The 20662-nt window shown below is 46.1% G+C and overlaps 1 protein-coding gene across 5 annotated transcripts in view; it reads right to left on the reverse strand.

Moving 5' to 3' along the window:
* The window catches only part of msk (importin-7 msk), a 340833-nt gene that overhangs the window by 82244 nt on the left and 237927 nt on the right, over positions 1–20662 (reverse strand). For all 5 annotated transcript variants that reach the window (XM_075886387.1, XM_075886384.1, XM_075886385.1 and 2 more), the window contains exons 12-13: positions 14145–14242; positions 2019–2111 (exon numbers count right to left, since the gene is read on the reverse strand). In XM_075886387.1, the coding sequence (XP_075742502.1) occupies positions 2019–2111; positions 14145–14242 (191 nt within the window). The remainder of the gene's footprint in view (positions 1–2018; positions 2112–14144; positions 14243–20662) is intronic.

Here is a 20662-nt window from a genome sequence, read left to right on the forward strand (position 1 = left end):
GACTGATGAGGACATCGCTCAAGTAGTAGCTTGCTGCTGAAGAGCCAGAAGGCGAGGAAGATGAAGATGACGAAGTGCCTGTGCGCTTTTCAGCATCTGAGGTGATGGAGGCACTTAATGTGGCCCGCTTTTCTTCAGCTTTGAAGAGGGTGAAGAGGATTTCCTGTGCCGTGCTCGCGCGCTGGAACAGAGAGCCACAACTGTGGTATTCAGGAAAAAGAAGGTCATTACAGACTTTTTTGGCTAATAAATATTATTCTTGCCCCTCCCTCCCCCAGAAATCCACCCATTCTTACTCACTTTCATTATTTCAAATTTCGTTGAATTTGAAATTGCTCAGCGTTCCTATGGAATTCGAATTAGCAAACTTTTATTGCAATAAGGCAGTTTTTTACTACTAAGTAAGTGTTTTTTTGGGTTAGCTCTGTCTTTAGTCCCCTTCTGTTTATGTGTGTTTATTTTCGTATTGAACCTGCACATATCGAAATCTTCTTCCTAATGAATTTTTCTGAGAATTTATCAATTTTGTTATATCGAAGTCTAACTATAGTCCATTCAGTGTTTTAAAGCAAGATATTTGGACATACTTTGCATGTTAACGTTTGGTTTTTGGGGGGGCAATTCCGAATGATCGCAATTGAAAAGCTTTCCCGCTGCGGACTCAGACTTTTCCCACCAGTAGGTGGACTTGAAAGCTCAGCAAGCTCTAGTTGTCGCTGCTCTTCTCCCCACCCTGTAGACGAACTTGGTTCCACGCATGCTGCCCTCAGACGAGCTCATAAGTGCATCTCGTTTGCACCTGATCTCATGTTTTCTATGGCACACTTCCTGGGGCGACGCGTTGATTGAGTTGTGTGTCGGCAGGCTAGACCTCACGAGCAGAATCGCTGCAGCACTTGGCAGTGGTTACATTTTGAAAGAGGTAAATATAAGGGAACAACGTTTTGGTTATGAAAGCAGCGACTCGCATCGTTTACGAAAACAAAGATGTGCATGGTGCAAGTGCAACATTCCAGTTCGAGCGGTCGCCCGTGCTGCAGACAACGCATCAAAAGCAAGCGGAAATTCGATTGTCAATATGCGGCGGGGAAATAAGACACATACACCAAAAGCTCCGAGAGGTTAGTCGGCGAGCTTCTGCAAGTGTTTCTGTTTCTGCGTTCATTTTGTCGGCACAGCAGGCCTGAGAACATGAGCTTTTCAGCATTTGCAATTTTAAGAGAATGAGAATTTGTATCTCTGTCACACAACTCAATTATCAGAATGAAGTGGCTGCCAATCCGACAAATCTTGCACATTTGTAATCTCTAAATATTGTAATTTCACTTATATGACGTATATGCATTCTTTTGGCAAGTTACGTTATATATGTGGCAGTTTATGATGAATTAGAAAGGTAATCCGACCAGCACTGCACAAGCATGCGTGTCTTTCTTTATCTAAAGTGCACATACTTACTTCCAACGTAGCACGTGTGCACCTGAGGATAGACGCACGCTAAAGCTTTTCGACCCCGAGAAATTTTACTTTCATTTTCGAAATATGAAACGACCACGTTTAGCACTATTTTGGTGCCGAATAGTAGAAATATAGCAGGATTGGTCTTTCAGCGCAATCGGTGCAGCTATCACATCACTGTGGCACAGGTAAACAAGCTAGGCACGCAATGGTTCAAATAATAATAATAATAATGCTTTATTTCTTCAGTAACATTACAAAAAGGCGGCAATAGCAAAAGGCATCAAGGCCTGACAAAGGCTTTTGCTCCATTCACTTATTTGGCTGCAGCGAACAGATTATTTGTACAATAAATGCACCTGGTACATTACCATCTTACAATATAACAAAATATAACAGCAAATGACACAAAGCAATAACTTATGTCCCACTCCCATATACGACATATAACTAGACATATGTCCCACTCCCACGTACGACATATAACTAGCGAAGGCTGTGGCACAACATTACAACATAGCACGATTGAAACAGAATAAACGCCAGATGAGGCAACCCACCTGATCAATCTGGCCCTTGCACTGTAGGATGATCACCTCGAGAAGCTTGAGCGCATGGAACTTGGGGTCTTCACCAGAGTCACCTTCCAATACCTGCACAGGGCCGCGACGGTTACACAGAGCAGCACGTTGCCATAATCAGCCCCTACATTCTATAGTGGGAACCTGTAGCATGATAAAACAAGGTAGGCATGATATAAATGAGATCAAGGCAACACAGAGCATACTGCTGGCACTGAATGGCAAGCTACTCCACCAATCAGCACAGTTACAATTCGCTCACATGAGTTTGCACCCAATCATATCAAACTCAACTGAAGAACAATAAGCAGGCATCCAAGCCTTCCATCTGCATCAGAAATGAAGCAGGCACAAATAAAGCAAATAAAGCAGGAAATAAAGCCACAAATAAAACAGCAAATAAAGCAGGGGTAGAGAACAGTTATGGGGAAAAAAAAGTGCACTAGCACCAGCAAATAAACAAGCCGATTTCCACACAAAAATTTCACAGAACAGAAAAAACTTCAAATATATTTAAAATATCACTCTTCCACAAGAGTTACAATCTTTCACAAGAGCTACGAGCACTTATACCCAGACAATAAATGTAAGCTATGCGTAACAGAAAAGGCATCTTATAAACATATGTTATGGGAATGCCCCAACTTATCAACAAGTTCTCCTGAGGCCCTCCGGGAGCAGTGGCCACTTGTGCTGCCCAGCTCTGAGATTGAAGACCAAAAATGGGCTATACAGCAGGCCAGGGAGGCTGTACAGAGACAAGGTCTCCCGGTACCTCCTTGTGCGGTCTAGCCCGGACCACAAACATGCCGGATACAGAAATAAAGTTTATTCATTCATTCATATCCACAAAGTGAACAATGTTACAGGAGCTTGCTCAGAGATGATTGGATAACCAGTGAATGCTCCATACACATTCATAATCTAAAGATGTGGCGTGTTTGCTGAAGGGGGGACACAGGTTTTGGCGACAAAAAAAAAAAAAAAAAAAAAAGAACGAAAAAAAAAAAAAAAGATTTTGCAGTTTGGTGATTTTCGTTCTCTTCATATCGTCCCGCACCTGCCAGCGAAAAATGAACTGGAAATGACGTGTCACTGAGAAATGTCGTGTTTATTCATCCCAGCACTTGGTTTCGCTTATGAAAATGCCGAAAACAGCCCCCTTTTGCGTTGTTCGGATCCCGCTAACCACTTATCAAATCGCGGCCATTAGTCTCGCTTGACAGAGCTTCTGTTGAGCTCGCTTTCCCGCGAGGAACGAACCCCCAAAGCTGCAGCCAGTCTACGCTACCAGACAAAAACAAGCGACAAAATTGTGCCGTATCATTGGTTCATAGCAGTCACGTGAGTGAACGGCGGCTTGCGATTGGGGCTCGGGGACTGACAACACTGATCACAGGCGCGCAGCAGCAAACACACGCGTTGTCACCGCCATTTTGGAAGTTTTGTAATTTTGAGATAGAAATCAAGATGCCGAACCGTGCTCGAATGCTCCACACACTGCACTAATTCGGCAAGCGACCGAAGATATGTGCATGTGCAACCCAAGCAGGACAGAAGAGTCGAGCAGGACAGAAGACCAGCAGACGCCGCGATGCAGCAGCCTGACACGAACGCAGCCTTCGATTGCTACAACGTCTACCAATGGCGATACGTGCCCAGAGTGCCATAAATTATCGCAGCTGCCGACGAAAAAAATCTGCAGATCTCGGCAGAAGAGCGCAACGAATTCCGGGACAAGCCGCGCTGCAACACAAGCGATCGCGATGACGACCAAGGTGCCGTCGGAATCTGCTGATTGCGGTCATACTTGAACAAGGCGCCAGGAAACAACAAGGCACCAGGAACAAGGCGCTTGTGATTATTACAGAGAGAATGCTGCTGCAGCAGACCTCCGAGCCAGAGAAAGGGTGGCGGCAACCGCTGTCTGCAGTACTTCAGGTATGCGCGATCGAGCTGCGAGGATAGGCGTGACACTTTTGACATTGGCTGACAAAAAACTCATTGAGCATCGCACACAGCAAAAAGCAGCGAAATTTCCCTCGGTCTCAGTAACCGATCGCGAAATGAGTGTTCTCGCGAGTCAGCACAACCCCGAAAGCTCATCAGCCACAGCTTACTAATTGAGCAATCTTTTTGCCGAGTGTGCCGTGGTTAGTTGACCATCAAATGCGACGCGTGTGAGTACAGTGTAGCCGTTAACCTGAAGCTTCAGTGCACCAACTGCGTCGACGTTGGTTCGAAATGGAGCTCGCGATGGGTTGGTGGCAGTAGTAATTGTAACTTGTTCGAAATCAACGTTCGCATGGCAGTTCGGAGCACTGGGAATGGTCAGACAGCTCTGAACGACACCTTTGCCACTATCGGTGTTACACATCGAGGCCCTCATACAAAAACGTACCAATAGTAATTGAAAATGAAACTTTAGCCAGCAGCAACGAGAACTTGTGCCGAACATTTGACTAAGTGTGCCACAGCGGTAAAGAGCCACTACAAGGACCACAATTTCGACATCCCTGGAAATATTCTCTCTTTTGAAAGCTGGCACACAAGAGTACACACCTCTCACATTGGAATAACTGTGATTGAAGTTTTTTCAGGTCATGTGCTAGACTATGTCATCATCATCATCAGCCTGACTACGTCCACTGCAGGACAAAGGCCTCTCCCATGTTCTGCCAGTTAATCCGATCCTGTGCTTGCTGCTGCTAATTTATACCCGCAAACTTCTTAATCTCGTATGCCCAATTAACCCTCTGTCTCTCCCTAACCCGCTTGCCTTCTCTGGGAGTCCAGTTAGTTACCTGTAATGACCAGTGGTTATCCTGTCTACGCGCTACATGCCCGGCCCATGTCTATTTCGTCTTCTTGATTTCAACTATGATATCCTTAACCCCCGTTTGTTGCCTAATCCACTCTGCCCTTTTCTTGTCTCTTAAGGTTACACCTACCATTTTTCTTTCCATTGCTCGCTGCGTCATTCTCAATTTAAGCTGAACCCTCTTTGTAAGTCTCCAGGTTTCTGCTCCGTAGCTATGTACTGGCAAGATACCGCTGTTATATACCTTCCACTTGAGGGATAGTGGCAATCTACCTGTCATAGACTATGTAGTGCTTTCTAAATTTGGCTTGGCTGTGAATGTGGTCCAAAACCCGAGATCCCAGAATACTCTGAATGGAAAGTCAAACATTGTTGCCAGAAAAATACCTCCGGCAAGGCTGGCCAAATGGAAGTAGAGGCAGCAATGATTTTATTTAAGCGCTCCCTTTCGCTTCATGGCCTCAGGTACACCATCATGCTTTGTGATGTTGACATCCGGTCCTATAGTACTGCCAAAGGTGCTAAGGTGTATGGCTTCATAAATGTTGAAAAAGAAGACTGCTTGAACCATGTGCAGAAGCGCATGGGGACTGAGCTTTGGAGCCTCTCGGGTGACCTCATCACAAAATTGATGAGCTATTACGGCTGGGTTCTGAAATGCCATTCTGGGAATATGGATGAGATGCACAAAGCTGTGTAGGCTACGTATCATCATGTCACATCCACTGACGAGAAATCCAACCACAGCTTCTGTCCACACAGCCCCGAGTCTTGGTGCAAGCATAATGCCTCCATGGGAGGGAATGAGCTCATCCCAAAAAGTAAGTGAGACTTGTCAGACGCTGTGAGCAATGCACTGTGTCCTGTTATGGATGCTTGCATGACAAGAAGCTTCTGCAGAGAAGCACCAGAGGGAAGACGTAGAATGCGAATGAGGCCTTGCATGCAGTCATTTGGAGCCTCTCACATAGGGACAAGAACGCGTCAGTGTTTGCCGTTGAGACGGCCATGGCAGATGATGTTATGCATTTCAAATTAGGGAACAAGGAATCTAGTTCGCTTATTTTGCGTGAACAGCAGCTAGATCAAACATGCACAGGTAACCAGCGGGTTGTTGAGAAAGACTATCGCCGTGTCGTTCTTCAGTGTGCAAGAAAACTTTGATGAAATGTTTGAAGACATTGTAAAATTTTAAAATTTTCCAGAAATCACCAGTGAAAATTCAGAGCTATGAGACTGCAATATAAAAACTTCATAACTTTGGATAAAATTTAGATACCAGCATTAAATTGCATATTTGCACTATTGGAATATTCAGCAACATACAGGTTAAATTTTAGCTCTCTTGATGCATTACTCTTTAATAGGCTTGTGCAAATAGTGAATTTCAGGTTCGAAGCGAATCTTCGAATTCCTATTACTGCCACCCTGCATGTTAATACACCCTACGTCCGAATTGCCTCGGCCCTTGTGCCTACGTCGATTTCCCCTCAGACTCTATGTGTCTTAAATATTGGTGTCACTTTGGAATCGTATCTGTCTATATCACCTGTCAAAAAGAGTCCCCCTGGTTGTTTTCTTCTTTACCACCATATTTACTCGCATAATCCGCACACATTTTTTTGACGGGAAACCGATGCAAAGTTAAGGGGCGCGAGAATCACACGGGGAAAACTTTCTACGAAAATGTACAGAGTGAAAAAGAACGCGAAGTGGCCACAAATCGGGATTCTCACACCAGCAACTAATGACAAGCTTAAGAAGTACTAATTAAAATTTACCTCAACAATAAAAGCAGAGGTTCTACACAAGGCAAGATTTATTTGAGACAGAATAAGTGCAAGCAAATAGTCAAGAATTAAAATACGATACGCAAAGCTTGTGGGTGTTGCGCGCGTAGCGGTAGCGTTCGTCACACAACAGGAGCCCTCAAAAGGTAATTGTAGGATGTCAGTATTAGGCTGATGGCTATTTACTAGAATCTTCCGCAGTTTCCTTCTGAAGAAATAAAGTTTACCATCAATCCCAGTCTTAGGCACCCGGCAAGCCCAACACGTCTCAGTGGCTTTCAGTTGCCGTCACCAGTAGCGAACAAAACTCGTAGACTTCGAAGGGCCTACCGGCGGCTCTGTTGCCGTTGTTTAGTGCATGATCAATCACTTTCAACTTGAAAGCAGCCCCGCCGCGGTAGTCTAGTGGCTAAGGTACTCGGCTGCTGACCCGCAGGTCGCAGAATTGAATCCCGGCTGCAGCGGCTGCATTTCCGATGGAGGCGGAAATGTTGTAGGCCCGTGTGCTTAGATATGGGTACATGTTAAAGAAACCCAGGTGGTCGAAATTTTTGGAGCCCTCCACTACGGCGTCTCTCATAGCCATATGGTGGTTTCGGGACGTTAAACCCCACATATCAATCAATCAACTTGAAAGCAGCCCCATAATGTGACAGGATTACCGACACAACATACAAAACATGCCACAACGTGCACTTGCCGCTTTGGCTTGGCTTGAATTGGAATGCATCTCCGTGCTAAATAGTACCCATGATGCTTAAGATATGGCACCAGATGGCGTGCGCTATCATCATCGACGATAGCGCACGCCCGATGGGGGGCAAGCGAGCCCTTTGGGTGTGCAGGATAGCTAGTAACGAGGAAAACAACCAGGGAGACTCTTCGACAGGTGGTATGGACAGATACGATTCCAAAGTGGCACCAATATCTAAGATAGGTAGAGTCCGGGGCATAAATAGACGTAGCCACGAGCGCCGAGCCAATTCAGACATAGGGTATATTAACATGCAGGGTGGTAGGAACAGGCTGAAGTGGGAAGAGATAGAAGAACAGCTAAGAGAAGAGAGGCCAATGGTATACGGTTTTGTAGAAACACATCTCGGGGACATGGAACAACCTCCGAACAATCCGGACTATGCGTGGGAATATTGTAATAGAACAGAAGGCAGCAGAAAGGGGGGTGGTATTGGGGCATTCATTCATAAAAGTACAGACTGGCAAAGGGTCAAGCAGGAGTGCAAGGAACATTCATGGCTAAAAGGGAAAGTGGCAGGTCAAATGACACTCCTTGGTTTCGTGTACTTGTGGACGGGAGTAAAGGCCAGAGAGAAAAACCAGGCAATGATAGAGTGTATATCAAAGGACATTGAGGAGTTAGGAAGAGAGTGCGAGATAATTATACTAGGAGACATGAATGCGCACATAGAAGATATAGATGGGTATACCGACCCGACAGGCAAAATGATCATGGATATGTGTGAAAGGCTTGATTTGATCATTTGCAACAGTACCGAGAATTGTGAAGGGCAAATAACACGGGAGGTAGGAAGGCTGCAGTCGACGATAGATTATGCACTGATGTCACATAGGATGTATGATAAGTTCAGGGGAATGCACATAGATGAAGGTGGCTCCAGAAGTCTGGGTAGTGATCACAAACGTATCAAGCTAAGTTTTGGCAGAGCAGTGAAAGTGGGAAAGAGACAAGATGAGCAACTACAGGAAAACTTTTATCCAGAAAGGCAAATTGAAATAGCCACTAAACAAATTGAGAAAGTAATCACGGAGGATAATAAGACAGTGTGGACATACACGAATCTAATTAGACTCTTTGAGCTAGAGCTTGCTAAGACGCGTGACAAGTCACCCCGAGAAAGAAGACACAAACCCAAAAGTTGGTGGGATGAGGAAGTTAAGAGAGCCATAGCAAAACGTCAGGGAGCCTCTAGGGAACACAGACATGCTAAGCAGCGGGGTGAACCGACAGATGATGTTGAAAGAAAATGGGAAACCTTTCTAAGCTGTAGAAGGGATGCATCCTTTCTGATCAATGAAAACATTAGAAGAAAGGGAGCTCAGTGGCTGGCAGAAGTACATAAAAAAGATAGAAAGGCAGCTGCGAAATTTTGGAACCATCTAAACTTCCTAAGAAATGAGACGAGCCTAGAGCAGCAGAGTTTCATAACTACAGCCCAAGGTGCTAGGCTAGAAGGGGACGAAGCTATTGAATATATAAGAACAAGGGTGACAGAGAAATTCCAACAAAGAAGTACTTTATGCACCACAATAGACAAGGACGAATCAAGTGGTGCAATGGCTCCATTTTCCCAACGAGAGCGGGAAAGGGCTGAGAAAAGGGTTCCTAGTAGTACATCAACAGGCCCAGATGGCATTCCAATTAGGCTGATAAAGACATTAGGTCCGAAGTCTAAGTAGGCTTTGAGAGAGGCAGTGAGCACAATAATAATCGATGGTGAAGTTCCCGATGGATGGAAACTTAGCAGGATGAGCATGATCTATAAAGGAAAGGGGGACAAAGCTGACATAAACAACTACCGTCCTATAACAGTGACATCAGTGGTCTACAGGCTGGCGATGCAGATTATAAGGGAAAGACTGCAGGCATCGATAGAGGATGAGGGGGTGCTGAGGGAACTGCAGAATGGGTTTGAGAAACACAGGAGGTTGGAAGACAATCTGTTCTCTCTGACGCGGTGCATCGAAATAGCAGAAAAGGAACACAGGCCCCTGTGGCTAGCATTTTTGGATATCAAGGTAGCGTACGATAGCGTGGTTCAAGAGGAATTGTGGGGAATACTGGACACACTAGGCGTGGAACATGTAGTCACTAATCTTTTAAAGGGTATGTATAAAGGTAACAAGGTAGTTATAAAGTGGGAAAAACAGGTATCCAAGCCTGCAGAGGTAAAACGGGGGCTTAGGCAGGGGTGCCCCCTGTCACCCTTATTATTCATGATGTACCTACAAGGATTAGAGGCCAAATTAGAGGGAAGTGGACTGGGCTTCAACCTCTCTTTAGTCAAACAAGGAAAACTTATTGATCAGGCACTACCAGCATTAATGTACGCAGATGATATAGTGCTAATGGCCAACAACAAGGAAGATTTGCAGAGATTGATGGACATCTGCGGTAATGAGGGAGATAAGTTAGATTTTAGATTCAGAAAGGAAAAATCAGCAGTCATGATTTTCAATGACAACAAAGGTAGTGAGCTTAGAATATAGGAGGTCACACTAGAGATAACAGATAAATACAAATATCTGGGCGTATGGATAAGCAATGGGACCAAGTATCTGAGGGAACACGAAATATACGGGACGACTAAAGGTAACAGGAATGCAGCAGTCATGAAAAATAGGGCACTGTGGAATTACAATAGGTATGATGTTGTGAGAGGAATATGGAAAGAAGTCATCGTTCCTGGGCTGACGTTCGGCAATGCGGTCTTGTGCATGAGATCAGAAGTTCAAGCATGATCAGAAATTAAGCAACGTGGAATAGGTAGGCTTGCTTTAGGAGCTCACGGGAATACACCAAATCAGGGAGTACAAGGTGATATAGGATGGACATCATTTGAGGGCAGGGAAGCTAGCAGCAAGATAAAATTTGAGAAGCGATTGAGAGAAATGGGGGAGGAGCATTAGGCTAGGAAGGTTTTCAGCTACTTGTACATGAAGAATGTCGATACAAAATGGAGGAAGCGAACCAGGAAGTTGACTGGTAAATACTTAGAAAACAGCAGGTGTCTAAACCAAAAAGAACTATCGGTTAAGAAGAAAGTGAAGGAAACGGAGACCGACATGTGGAGAATGGGCATGATTAAGAAGTCGGCACTAGAGATCTATTGAACTTTTAAGCAGGAAATTGCCAAGGAAAGGATCTATGATAATACTCGGGGTAGTTCTCTACTGTTTGAGGCCAGGACGGGAGTACTGCGAACCAAGACATATCGGGCCAAATACGAAGGGGTAGACACAGTATGCAGTGCGTGTGGAGAGGAAGAAGAAACTGCCGAACACTTGATTATGTTCTGTAAAGGGCTTCACCCTATAGTTCAGGATGATGGCACAGAGTTTTTCAAAGTACTGGGATTTAGGGACAGTGAGGCCAAAATAGACTTTAAGCGGGTAGACTTAACTAGAAGGAGGTTATCTGATTGGTGGCTAAAGTCAAGGCACGAGTGAAAATTAAACGCTGCGAAGTACGAATCCTCACCTTCATTATTTAAAGGAAAAAAAAAAGATAAATGTAATGGTTAGTTCACTAAGTATTACGACTAGGTGGCGTTAGCTGCCGCCCGATCTAAAGGTTACAGCCACATCCATCCATCCATCCATCCATCCATCCATCCATCTGATGGCTAGAACGAACAGACGACATCATTGCGGAAATTTTCGGGGCTGCGATAATTACTCGAGGAAAAAGAAATCGTATGTTTGTTAGGCGATGTGAGGGGTGCAAGAATTAGCGAGTGCGAGGATTACTCGAGTAAATACAGTAGCTATCCTGAATCCTGAAGAGCTCGCGTGCCCCCCAAGAAAGCTACTGCGCGTCCTGCCAATCATGACCTGGCCTCCTATTTAAGTAAATTCTGTCTCATTGAAAACCACCCCACCTATGCACCTTATGCACCTCTCTGTTCATTTCCAATACCTGAAAGCCTTTCTCTCGAATTATCTTCCATATCTCTTTCTTTGCGTCAACAACCACTCTTTGCAGGATGCTGTCACGCACCGGTACCTCCGGTATCGTGCATATCAAGATTTGTACCTGAGAGGAAGTGGCGCGCATGTCGTCAACTCTTTTTGCCAGTGTGGTCGCTCCTAATGCTGAATCTTCATTCAAGACATTGTTTAGACCGCCCACAATCATCACGAAGTTTTGTCCATTAGCTTTAGTTCTGATTTTTCTGCTCGCTTGCATCATGACTGCTTTCAGCTTAAGTCCTAGGCGCCACTACTAAAACACCCCTACTAAACCCTTTTGTCTCCTCTTACCCTCTCTTTGATTGCTTCTGTGCATAGATTTAAATTCAAGTCCCGAGCGATTATCATGTGGTGTGACTTTTCTGCTAGAGTGTCCTGCCCCTGAAAGTTACTTGCACTTGTGACCCCGGCTGTTTTGTACCCTCCTACCCCCACCACTACTTCGCTGAAGCTGGGTCTTCTGACAATTGACCCGGCTGAACCTGTTTTTTCTAAATTTGTTTTCTCTTATTTCTCCGCCACTCTGGGTTCCAGTGCCCTACCGTTCTCTCCGTCGGCCACTCCTTTGTTCACCTCCGTTTGTACCTCATCGGCAGACCTAGACCTTTCTACCATAGCTCTCGTTTTTTCTTGCTCTGTCACCAACGCAGTTTCCAGCTTTGCATTTCTTATCAGCAGTTCACTCTGAGCAACCATCATTTCCCCAACTTTTTCCTTGACCTCACATTGCCTCCACTTGGCGTCAGCCTCCACTGCCTTCGCGTCCGCAGTATCCTCCATTCTCAGACCCACCCCGCACATTGAACATTTTCTAGTTTTTTTAACCATGCCTTCTTGATGCCAATTGTCCTGCTGAATTGTCCCACTCAAGAATTAGAAAATACGGCATACGACGAACCCTGCCCTAAGCAAAAGAAGTCTAAGCTCTACTACGAAAATTTGCGTGTTTGGCATACGTTTACCCCTACCACGGGTGGCAGGAAGAAAAAAAGAAAACACACACACACAAACAAGTGAATACCTGGTGACTGACCCCCCCCCCCCCCCCCAAAAAGCTGTACAATGTAATAATTGCCATAAATGTTTACACTGCTACCTTAATAATTATAAAATTAAAACTTAAAATTAATTATAAAAAAGATCGATCGCATGAATACTTTGTGGCGCCACTGTTGGCAGAAACTTCAATTATCTTATGTGCCCTGTCATGTGAATAAACTAGTGTACGCGGTCAACAATTTTCCTGTTGATTGTGAAATGCTCATTGCTCATTTATAGAAAAAGATACTACTCCATAAAAATGTACATACAGGCTTGCATTTGCACTATGCACTAAAGTGACACTGCCTTCTCATGAACAGTGCTTCTTGAGCAATATTTCTACGTGCTTAAGAAACTGGGCACACAGTTTCCGGGTCGCTAAGATCTCGAAGCGACGTGGTTTTCTATACACAATTTGTCTGAAAAATGACCTGTACTGCTAGTCGGCACTGCTGTGCATATGCGCAATGACGTTTTCGATCCCTTGGCTTGGCTCCTGTGTCAAGAGAACTACAACGATGGGACAAGCCATCCACGACACAGGCGCAACAACCTTGGGCGCAAACGCACGCAACGCGGTACAAATACAGAGGAGCTGTATAAAGCCACATTGTCTCATTGTAACGGTTTCTTATTTTCAAGAACAGTTCTAAAGCTCGGAATAAACGTGGTTAAGCATAGTTGCATGATCTCCTTCGAAAGCAGAACAACGAAAAAATGCACAAGTCGCCGGAAAGGCTACCAGCATCGCTATCAATTCTCAGTGTTGCCTAATCAAAGGGCTTCAGACTGCTTATAAAATGACTACGTGCTTTTAGGATTAACTATGGCAGCTGCAAACACCACGAAGCGTAAGCTTTTGGTCGCTCTGGAAAAAACTGGGAGGAAAAAAAAATCAGTTCCTTCAACGACGCCCACGCTTCGCTTCTACTGTGCTGACCCACAGCTCCGGGTTCCCCTTAGGCCCCCCGAGCTCTGAGCCCGTCGCGCTTTCTTGGCTTCTAGTGTATTAATGCTGCTGAGCAGTAAAGAACATATAGTAGAACGGTAACGAAGAGTGTTCACTGAGTGAAGTTTCAGCAAACTTTCAGCAAAGAGAAAAGAAGCGTGCCAAACGTGAGCGCTGTACACAGGCGGTCACCTATCGAACTAGAACATGCTACGCCAAGTGCGGCGGTGCAGCAGCGGCGCGCCGCTTGGTTGATTGATTGATTGATTGATATGTGGGGTTTAACGTCCCAAAACCACCATATGATTGTGAAAGACGCCGTAGTGGAGGGCTCCGGAAATTTCGACCACCTGGGGTTCTTCAGCGTGCACCGGAATCTGAGCACACGGGCCTACAACATTTCCGCCTCCATCGGAAATGCAGCCGCCGCAGCCGGGATTCGAACCCGCGACCTGCGGGTCAGCAACCGAGTACCTTAGCCACTAGACCACCGCGGCGGGGCGCGCGCCGCTTGGGTGACTCGCGGGTGGAAGTGCAGCTGCGAAAGAACACAGCCGCCTCCTAGCAGGAGCAATGAGGTCTACCGTACACGCCACTGACAATGAAGGCAGAAAAAGCTTGACAAGTAAACTAAATGAAAGGGGCGAGGGGACTTCTATTGAAAATAAAAAAGAACGCTTTACTAAAAATGAAGAACGCAAGAAGCGTGCAAAGACTTGAAACAGTTAGAGTAAGTAAAGAAAAGAAGTCATAATGTAAGTGATGATGTCACTCACTGCTTTGCACATATTGTACATGGCCAGCAGGTGGTGCTCATTGCTAACAAACCCAGGCGTGTCCACTGTGACAAAATTGTGCAGTGCTGGCATCATGTCTGCAAGAGAGAACAGGGAAACCACAGCTCAGACCACTCGTCACAGAACTGGTACGCATGCCACCTATTGCACAGTACAGTGATGAAAGTATCCTTTTTACTTTTTTGGAGCATACTTTGGAGCAGGGAAAGCACTGCTTTGGATCGGCTACAAGTGTTTTAGAAGCAGAAAAAAAAATATCTAGTTTACAGCACCCATTGATACTTTGAGAGCACATATTAAATTTGACATACATTAGTAATTGGAGTTCAGAGCATTGTCAAAGCATCTCGCAAATATTCATACTTCTTATTAAATATATTCAACAGACAACTATCAATGTAAATTTCATGTAGGAAACAATGGCCGGTTGATAAAATGTACTGTGAAATGAGCTATATTTTAAAATACTAGTACTTATGGCAGAAATCAAAACTGGAAAAACTGAGTGACACAATTTTGAAGTAACCACTGCCTCATTGAACTGTTGCCTAATAAGTAGTAAATCATCGGTTTGAGATACAAGCAATACTGCTCATTTTAACATTTCACCTTACAAGCCTGCATGTCTGGCTGAGGAAAAAAAACAAAAAACAAAAAAAACAGCCAAACGAGCTATATGATATCAATATGCCAGTTCTTGTAGCTCAAATGAGATCTGAGCCAATAATGCTATACACTGGCAGCACACTGGTATGGTAGTACATATGTGCTTTTCAGTTTATTTAGGACCTATACGTCAGTCACACAGTAAATGTTCGTCATCCTGATTATCTCAATGTTGTTTCGGAGCTGTTTGGAGCAAAGTGCATTATGGAGCAGCCAAAAATGCGCTTTAGAGCGGGAAGAGAGACTTTTGGTACAACCAAAAATGCATTTTTGAGCAGGTTAAGGTTAACCGCCATGTAGAATACTAACCGTGTGAAGCAAAGCAGTGAACTGAGGAGGAACGCTTTTAAATTAAGGAGTTCTGTGCAATAATGGATGTTTGGAGCTGTTTGTATAACGTTATAGAATATTAACACAACCTAATTTTAAACCTTGCAGTGCGTTTTTAATACGGGATACAATCAACTATGAATTGGTGCTGCATTCTGGCCAACGAAATAATGTACGCAGAAAACAAATAAATCACTATGAAACTTTTTATTGAAGACTAGCAACACTGCTTTATTTATTTTTTAATTGCAGAAAAGCTTTTGTCTTGTTGGTTGTCTTCTTGCATGACACCTTGTCAAGGTCTGCAGAGTCGTGTTTTTCCTTCACCAAGCAAGGACTGGCACTACAGATGTGCTCGAATCTCGATCCAGTACGTGGTGTGAGCACGGCGGTCGCCCGAAGAGGTTCAGTTTTTAGGCGTTGCAGAAACAGTAATCTATGAGGCTTCCATTGTCAAGGAACATCCATAGACGCTCACGGCGATACCAAGCATGGCTCCAAGCAGATCTAAATTGCATCACAAAAGCTTATTGCAGCCCTCCATATGACCCTGAAGTGCGCGGCCGCATGGACAGTGCAGCCGATGCGTGATGCACTTAGGGGCGACATTCGGTGACGATGCGTGAAATGTGGAGGTATGATAACGAAAAAATTAGCACGCACTGCGCTTAGTATCGCAATTTCCAGTGCCAACACATGAAACTGCTAGCCGCTGTTCCAAGCAATCATGGCAGTATAGGGGGGGGGGGGGGGGGGGGTGACGAGCTGCTAGCGAGTGATGTGCTTTGTTGCCTGCGAAGAAACACGTTACCACAAGTGGGCGTCTTTCTCGCCCGCAAAATTCGTCGCGCCGCCAGCGAAGTTAGGCCTAAAGATGACTCGGGGGACGAGCTGTGCTCGTAGACGGTGCGCCGGCTCTTAGTACCGTAATTACTCGAATATAACGAGCACCTTTTTTTCGGTTTAAGGGTTCATGAATCGCTTGCGTGTTAGCATTGAGTACGGAAAAAAAAATAAATACAATCATTCTATTGCTATCGGCACTTCAAAAATGGCCGCCTCCTATGCGCGTCGGCATGGCATGTCAGACATTTCTGCCATTGTGTTTCCCGTGTGCAGCACTTCATACGTGTGCTGAGGAGTTAGTCATCTTGTAAAGCCCTAATATCGACGACATAGAAGGGCAGACTCCAAAGACTCGACGAGTACACCACGATGCCGCTTTTAAAAGAGAAGTCATTGTGTGAGCAAAAACGAACGGAAATCGAGCCGTATCGTGGTCGTTCGGAGCACCCGAAACGTGCGTGCGGGACTGGCAGAAACAAAAGCAGAATATTGTTGACAGCAAAGCTTCACATGAATGCTCCAGTGGACCCCAGCAGGGTCGGTTTCTGGAAATTGAAGAGCTGCTCGTCGAGTATGTGCTTGAGCAGCGAGCGGCACAGCGGCCCGTGACGACAGAACTGCTCCAAGTGCGGGCTATGCAGTTAGCCTTAGAAAAAGGGCTAACGTGGAGCCAGTTCAAAGCGAGCAGGTGCCGGCTAACTAACTTTATGAAGGCTTTTCCTCTGAAGGCGAAGGGGCATATGCCAAAAGTTGTCGGAGGAGTACGAAGAAAAGCTTCACAGTTTTCAGAGGTTCATCCTAAAATTGCAGCACAACAATGGCTACCTGCTTGGGCAAATCGGGAAGGCCGATCAAACGCCTCTTTACTTTGACATGCCTAACACCACAACTGTCGTGCAGGCCAACGAACTTTGTGTTTTATCTTTCTAAATTTCAGTGCATCAAAACCCAAATACTTGCTCTCAATGAGCGAAGGTTAACTCCTACGAACTTTTTTTTTTCTTTTCTTTTCCGTCGCAAAAAATGGGTGCGCGTTACAATCGATGTTTTACTTTTTTTTTTCGTTGTGGAAACCGGGTGCGCATTACAATCGAGGGCGCGGTAGAATCGAGTAAATACGGTAATCTGATCGGACATCCGCTTACAGTTCCTAACTAAAGCGTAATTATATTTTAAGCAATCGTCGAGCCGTAAACATGTCACAAAGTAGCAATTTTCGACAGCCATGTCCTCGAGACGCACAAGCAGCAGACTACGATCTGCCGGAGCCCGCATCATGTAAATGGCAAGGCGAGCTGGGGCAACATGGCAGCAACAGCCAATAAGGGCCTCGAAATGACCTTCAAACATTTGCTTTTTGAGAGCTTGTTTTTAAAAGAAGAAGCCAGCTTAGACGAGAAATTTGAACATGGAGAAATACTGTGGGAATCGAGTATACCCATCCTCTTCATCTGTACATTATCATTATTATGATGTGTTGCTCATACATCCTCATCGTTGTCGCGTAGCATCATCATCTCGATTCGTTCATTGTAGCTGTCGGCTGCCGGTTTCTCGGGCCTAATAAAGGTCTTCCAAACCAAGACACAGCACCCTCCAAGGGGTGGAGGGTGCTGTTAGACCTCCCGTCGTCCTCTCGACCACTTTACCCCCTGGAGCTACTTTCAGGTCGCCGCTTGGGCCAGGTGTCCAGAAATATGTCGCACCAAGATGAGGTCGGTGCTGCAGCCGTTCCCACTCCGCCACCGCGTGCCGCACCTTCTCACGTCAACAGCCTCCAGCGTGAGCCCCATCCCTTCGCTAGTATGCGCAGGGAAGATGGGGAGGAATGGCTGGACGATTTCGAACGTGTCGGCGCTGCTAACCGGTGGGATAACACCTACAAACTCGCTCACGTCTCATTCTACCTCACGGGTGTCGGCACCTCGAAGAACTTGAGTCCATGCGCTTACAGCTGGAGAGTGACGCGGCCCGTATTACGGCGGATCCAAACCTACGAGACACGACAAGGGGGATTATACGCGAAGAATCAGAATCAATGGGATTAACACTACCTTCAGTGTGTCCCATTCAGTCTTCTTCAACGACATTGCGGGATGTCATCAGGGAGGAGCTCACGTCCATGACCCACATGGCCCACCTGCAGCCCACTGTTGCTCGTACTCTCTCATTGTTCTCGCATGCCGCCGCCGCGCCATCAGGCACCGTCAGCTCTACGCCACTGCCAGGAACGTACGCGTCGGTTGCTGCCACACCTCCCACGATCTTTCCATCACCACCGCCTGAGCCGTCATCTGTCCCTCTCACTGCTCTCTCTCCCGATGCAGTTAGCGCAAGCTAATACCCTCCTTATTGATTCGACTTGCCCTACGTGCTATTATTGCGGCTATTGTGGTCACATTTCACGCTTTTGCCGCAAGCGCAAGCAAGACGAGCGTCGAGGGTATGACATACGTGAACAGGACTATACCGCAGGAGCCTTGTACCAGGGCCGCCGTTATTTGTCACCGCTGCGTCGGTCTCCGTTTCCGCCAGCATCGCGTGAACTGCGCAGTAGTCATCGACCAACCCGACGTCGTTCACCGTCGCCCTACCGTCGCTCCTCTTCTTCTTTTCAGCCTGCTTCCCTCACTTCTGATCGGCATCCGGAAAACTAAGCGATGCAGTTTTTGGAGGACAAACTGCATTCCAACACAGGACTCAAATTCCTCCAGCGTGCCCTTACGATATAATTTCAGTCACAGTTGAGGGAGTGGACGTTAATGCTTTGGTGGACACTGGGGCTGCGTTTTCTGTTACAGCAGAAGCTCGTTAATTCGAATCGCAAGGGGAAGCCGCCTCAGTTCGAATCAACGAAAGTGAAGAACAACAATAGTACACTGCGGGTAGGGCATAACAATTTATTTTTTGAAAAAATCTGTGATCGTGGTCTGCCTTCTTTTCTTGAAGGCGACAGCCATCACTTTTTGCTCTAACGAGCGAATTTGGCCGAAGGCCTTCTCTCCGCCTTCTTCAAAACTTAAGACGGGCGGCATTCAATCCGGCCACAACTTCCGCAGCAGAGGGCCGCACTGGTGCTTCGTCTTCCTCCTCATCATCGTCACTGGCAGCGACAGGTTCTGCACTTCTCACCGGACATACTATGTCGCCATCCGTGAGTGCACCACACACCACTGCACTTAAGTCCACATCGACGTAGTCCGCAAAGCAGACGTCTTGCAAAACGTCCGCCATGGGGGCGGTGACACCATGTTCGAGCACTGGTGGCTCGTCAGCTTGCAGAGCTTCGGTGCTGAAGCCACAGTGGCGAAAGCAATTCGCTATCGTAAGCGCTGTCACTTGCTCCCAAGCAAGCACAAGCACTTAGGAGCATCACTTGGTGGTTATTGCGCAAAATAATTTGTTCCAACATATGATGCCGATAAAATGATTTTAAATTTATAATTATACCCTGGTCCATGGGCTGCAGTCCTGCTGTCGTGTTTGCTGGAAGGAAAGCCAGCTCAATGGCCTTCGTCTCAACATTGACTTTATGAGCCGAACAGCTGTCCACAAGAAGCAGGACTTTGTGGTCGCAGTGTTCGAACTTCTCGTCAAGCTTCCCTAGCCACTGCACGAACGATTCCCCCATCATCCAGGCCTTTTTGTTGGCCGCGTAGTCTAATGGGAGGGACCGGATTTTCTTGACGCAACGAGGACTTTTCGATTTGCCTATCACAAACAGAGGCAACTTCTCGGTCCCTGTCATGTTCGCAGCAACCATCACAGTTTTCCGTTCTTTACTTTTCTTCCCTCCCGTGCACTCGTCGCCTTTATACGTGATAGTTTTGGCGGTCAGCAATTTAAAAAATAAGGCAGTTTCATCCGCATTAAGTATGTCCTGCGGAGAATACTTCTCCACGTAGCCTTGAAGCACTTCGGAGCGTCAACCTTCACACGTTTCTATGTTGACTGCGTTCATTTCCCCCGACACAGCACAGAAAACGAAGTCGTAGCGCTCGCAAAAAAACAGTGCAACCACCCATATGAAGCAGCGAAGTCGTCGTAGTCTAGCTGCGGGACGAAGTCCGCTGCCTTTGCCAGTATGACTGGGCCACTCAGTGGTATGTCCTGCGAACGAATTTCTTTTATCCAAATAAGAAGCGCTTTCTCGAGGTCAGGATACTTTGCGGACCGCAACCTCCTCTTTTTGCTCGAAACTTCTGCCTCTAAGGCGTCTTCAATAGTCTTCCTATTTTTTATATAAGTAGATAGCGTCGTTTTTGGTATCCCATGCATTTTCACAATATCTTGCTTAGACAAGAGTCCGGAATCCACTTCCTGCAGGATATCAGCTTTTTCCTAAAGTGTTTCCAAAAGTGTTTTTCCTAAAGTGCACGGTATTTGCCGCGGGCACACGCCATCAAGTCGGAGCAGCAGAATCGCGACAGACGAGAAGCTACTACCGGCGCTACAGCCACAAACGTTAGCCGAGGCCTAACACCAACACAAAGGATTGCGATAGTCGGAAGCTACTCCCACCACCAACAACCGAGGTGTACGACGCACACCCGAGACAGAGACTGCAGAGAAGGCTGAGCGAAGCTACTACGCACCCGATTTGCTGTGTATTGGTCATGCCATCTGTCGACTAACAAAGACAACTGCACAGGATT

The sequence above is a fragment of the Rhipicephalus microplus genome, chromosome 2, assembly GCF_043290135.1.
Source record: "Rhipicephalus microplus isolate Deutch F79 chromosome 2, USDA_Rmic, whole genome shotgun sequence".
NCBI lineage: Eukaryota > Metazoa > Arthropoda > Arachnida > Ixodida > Ixodidae > Rhipicephalus > Rhipicephalus microplus.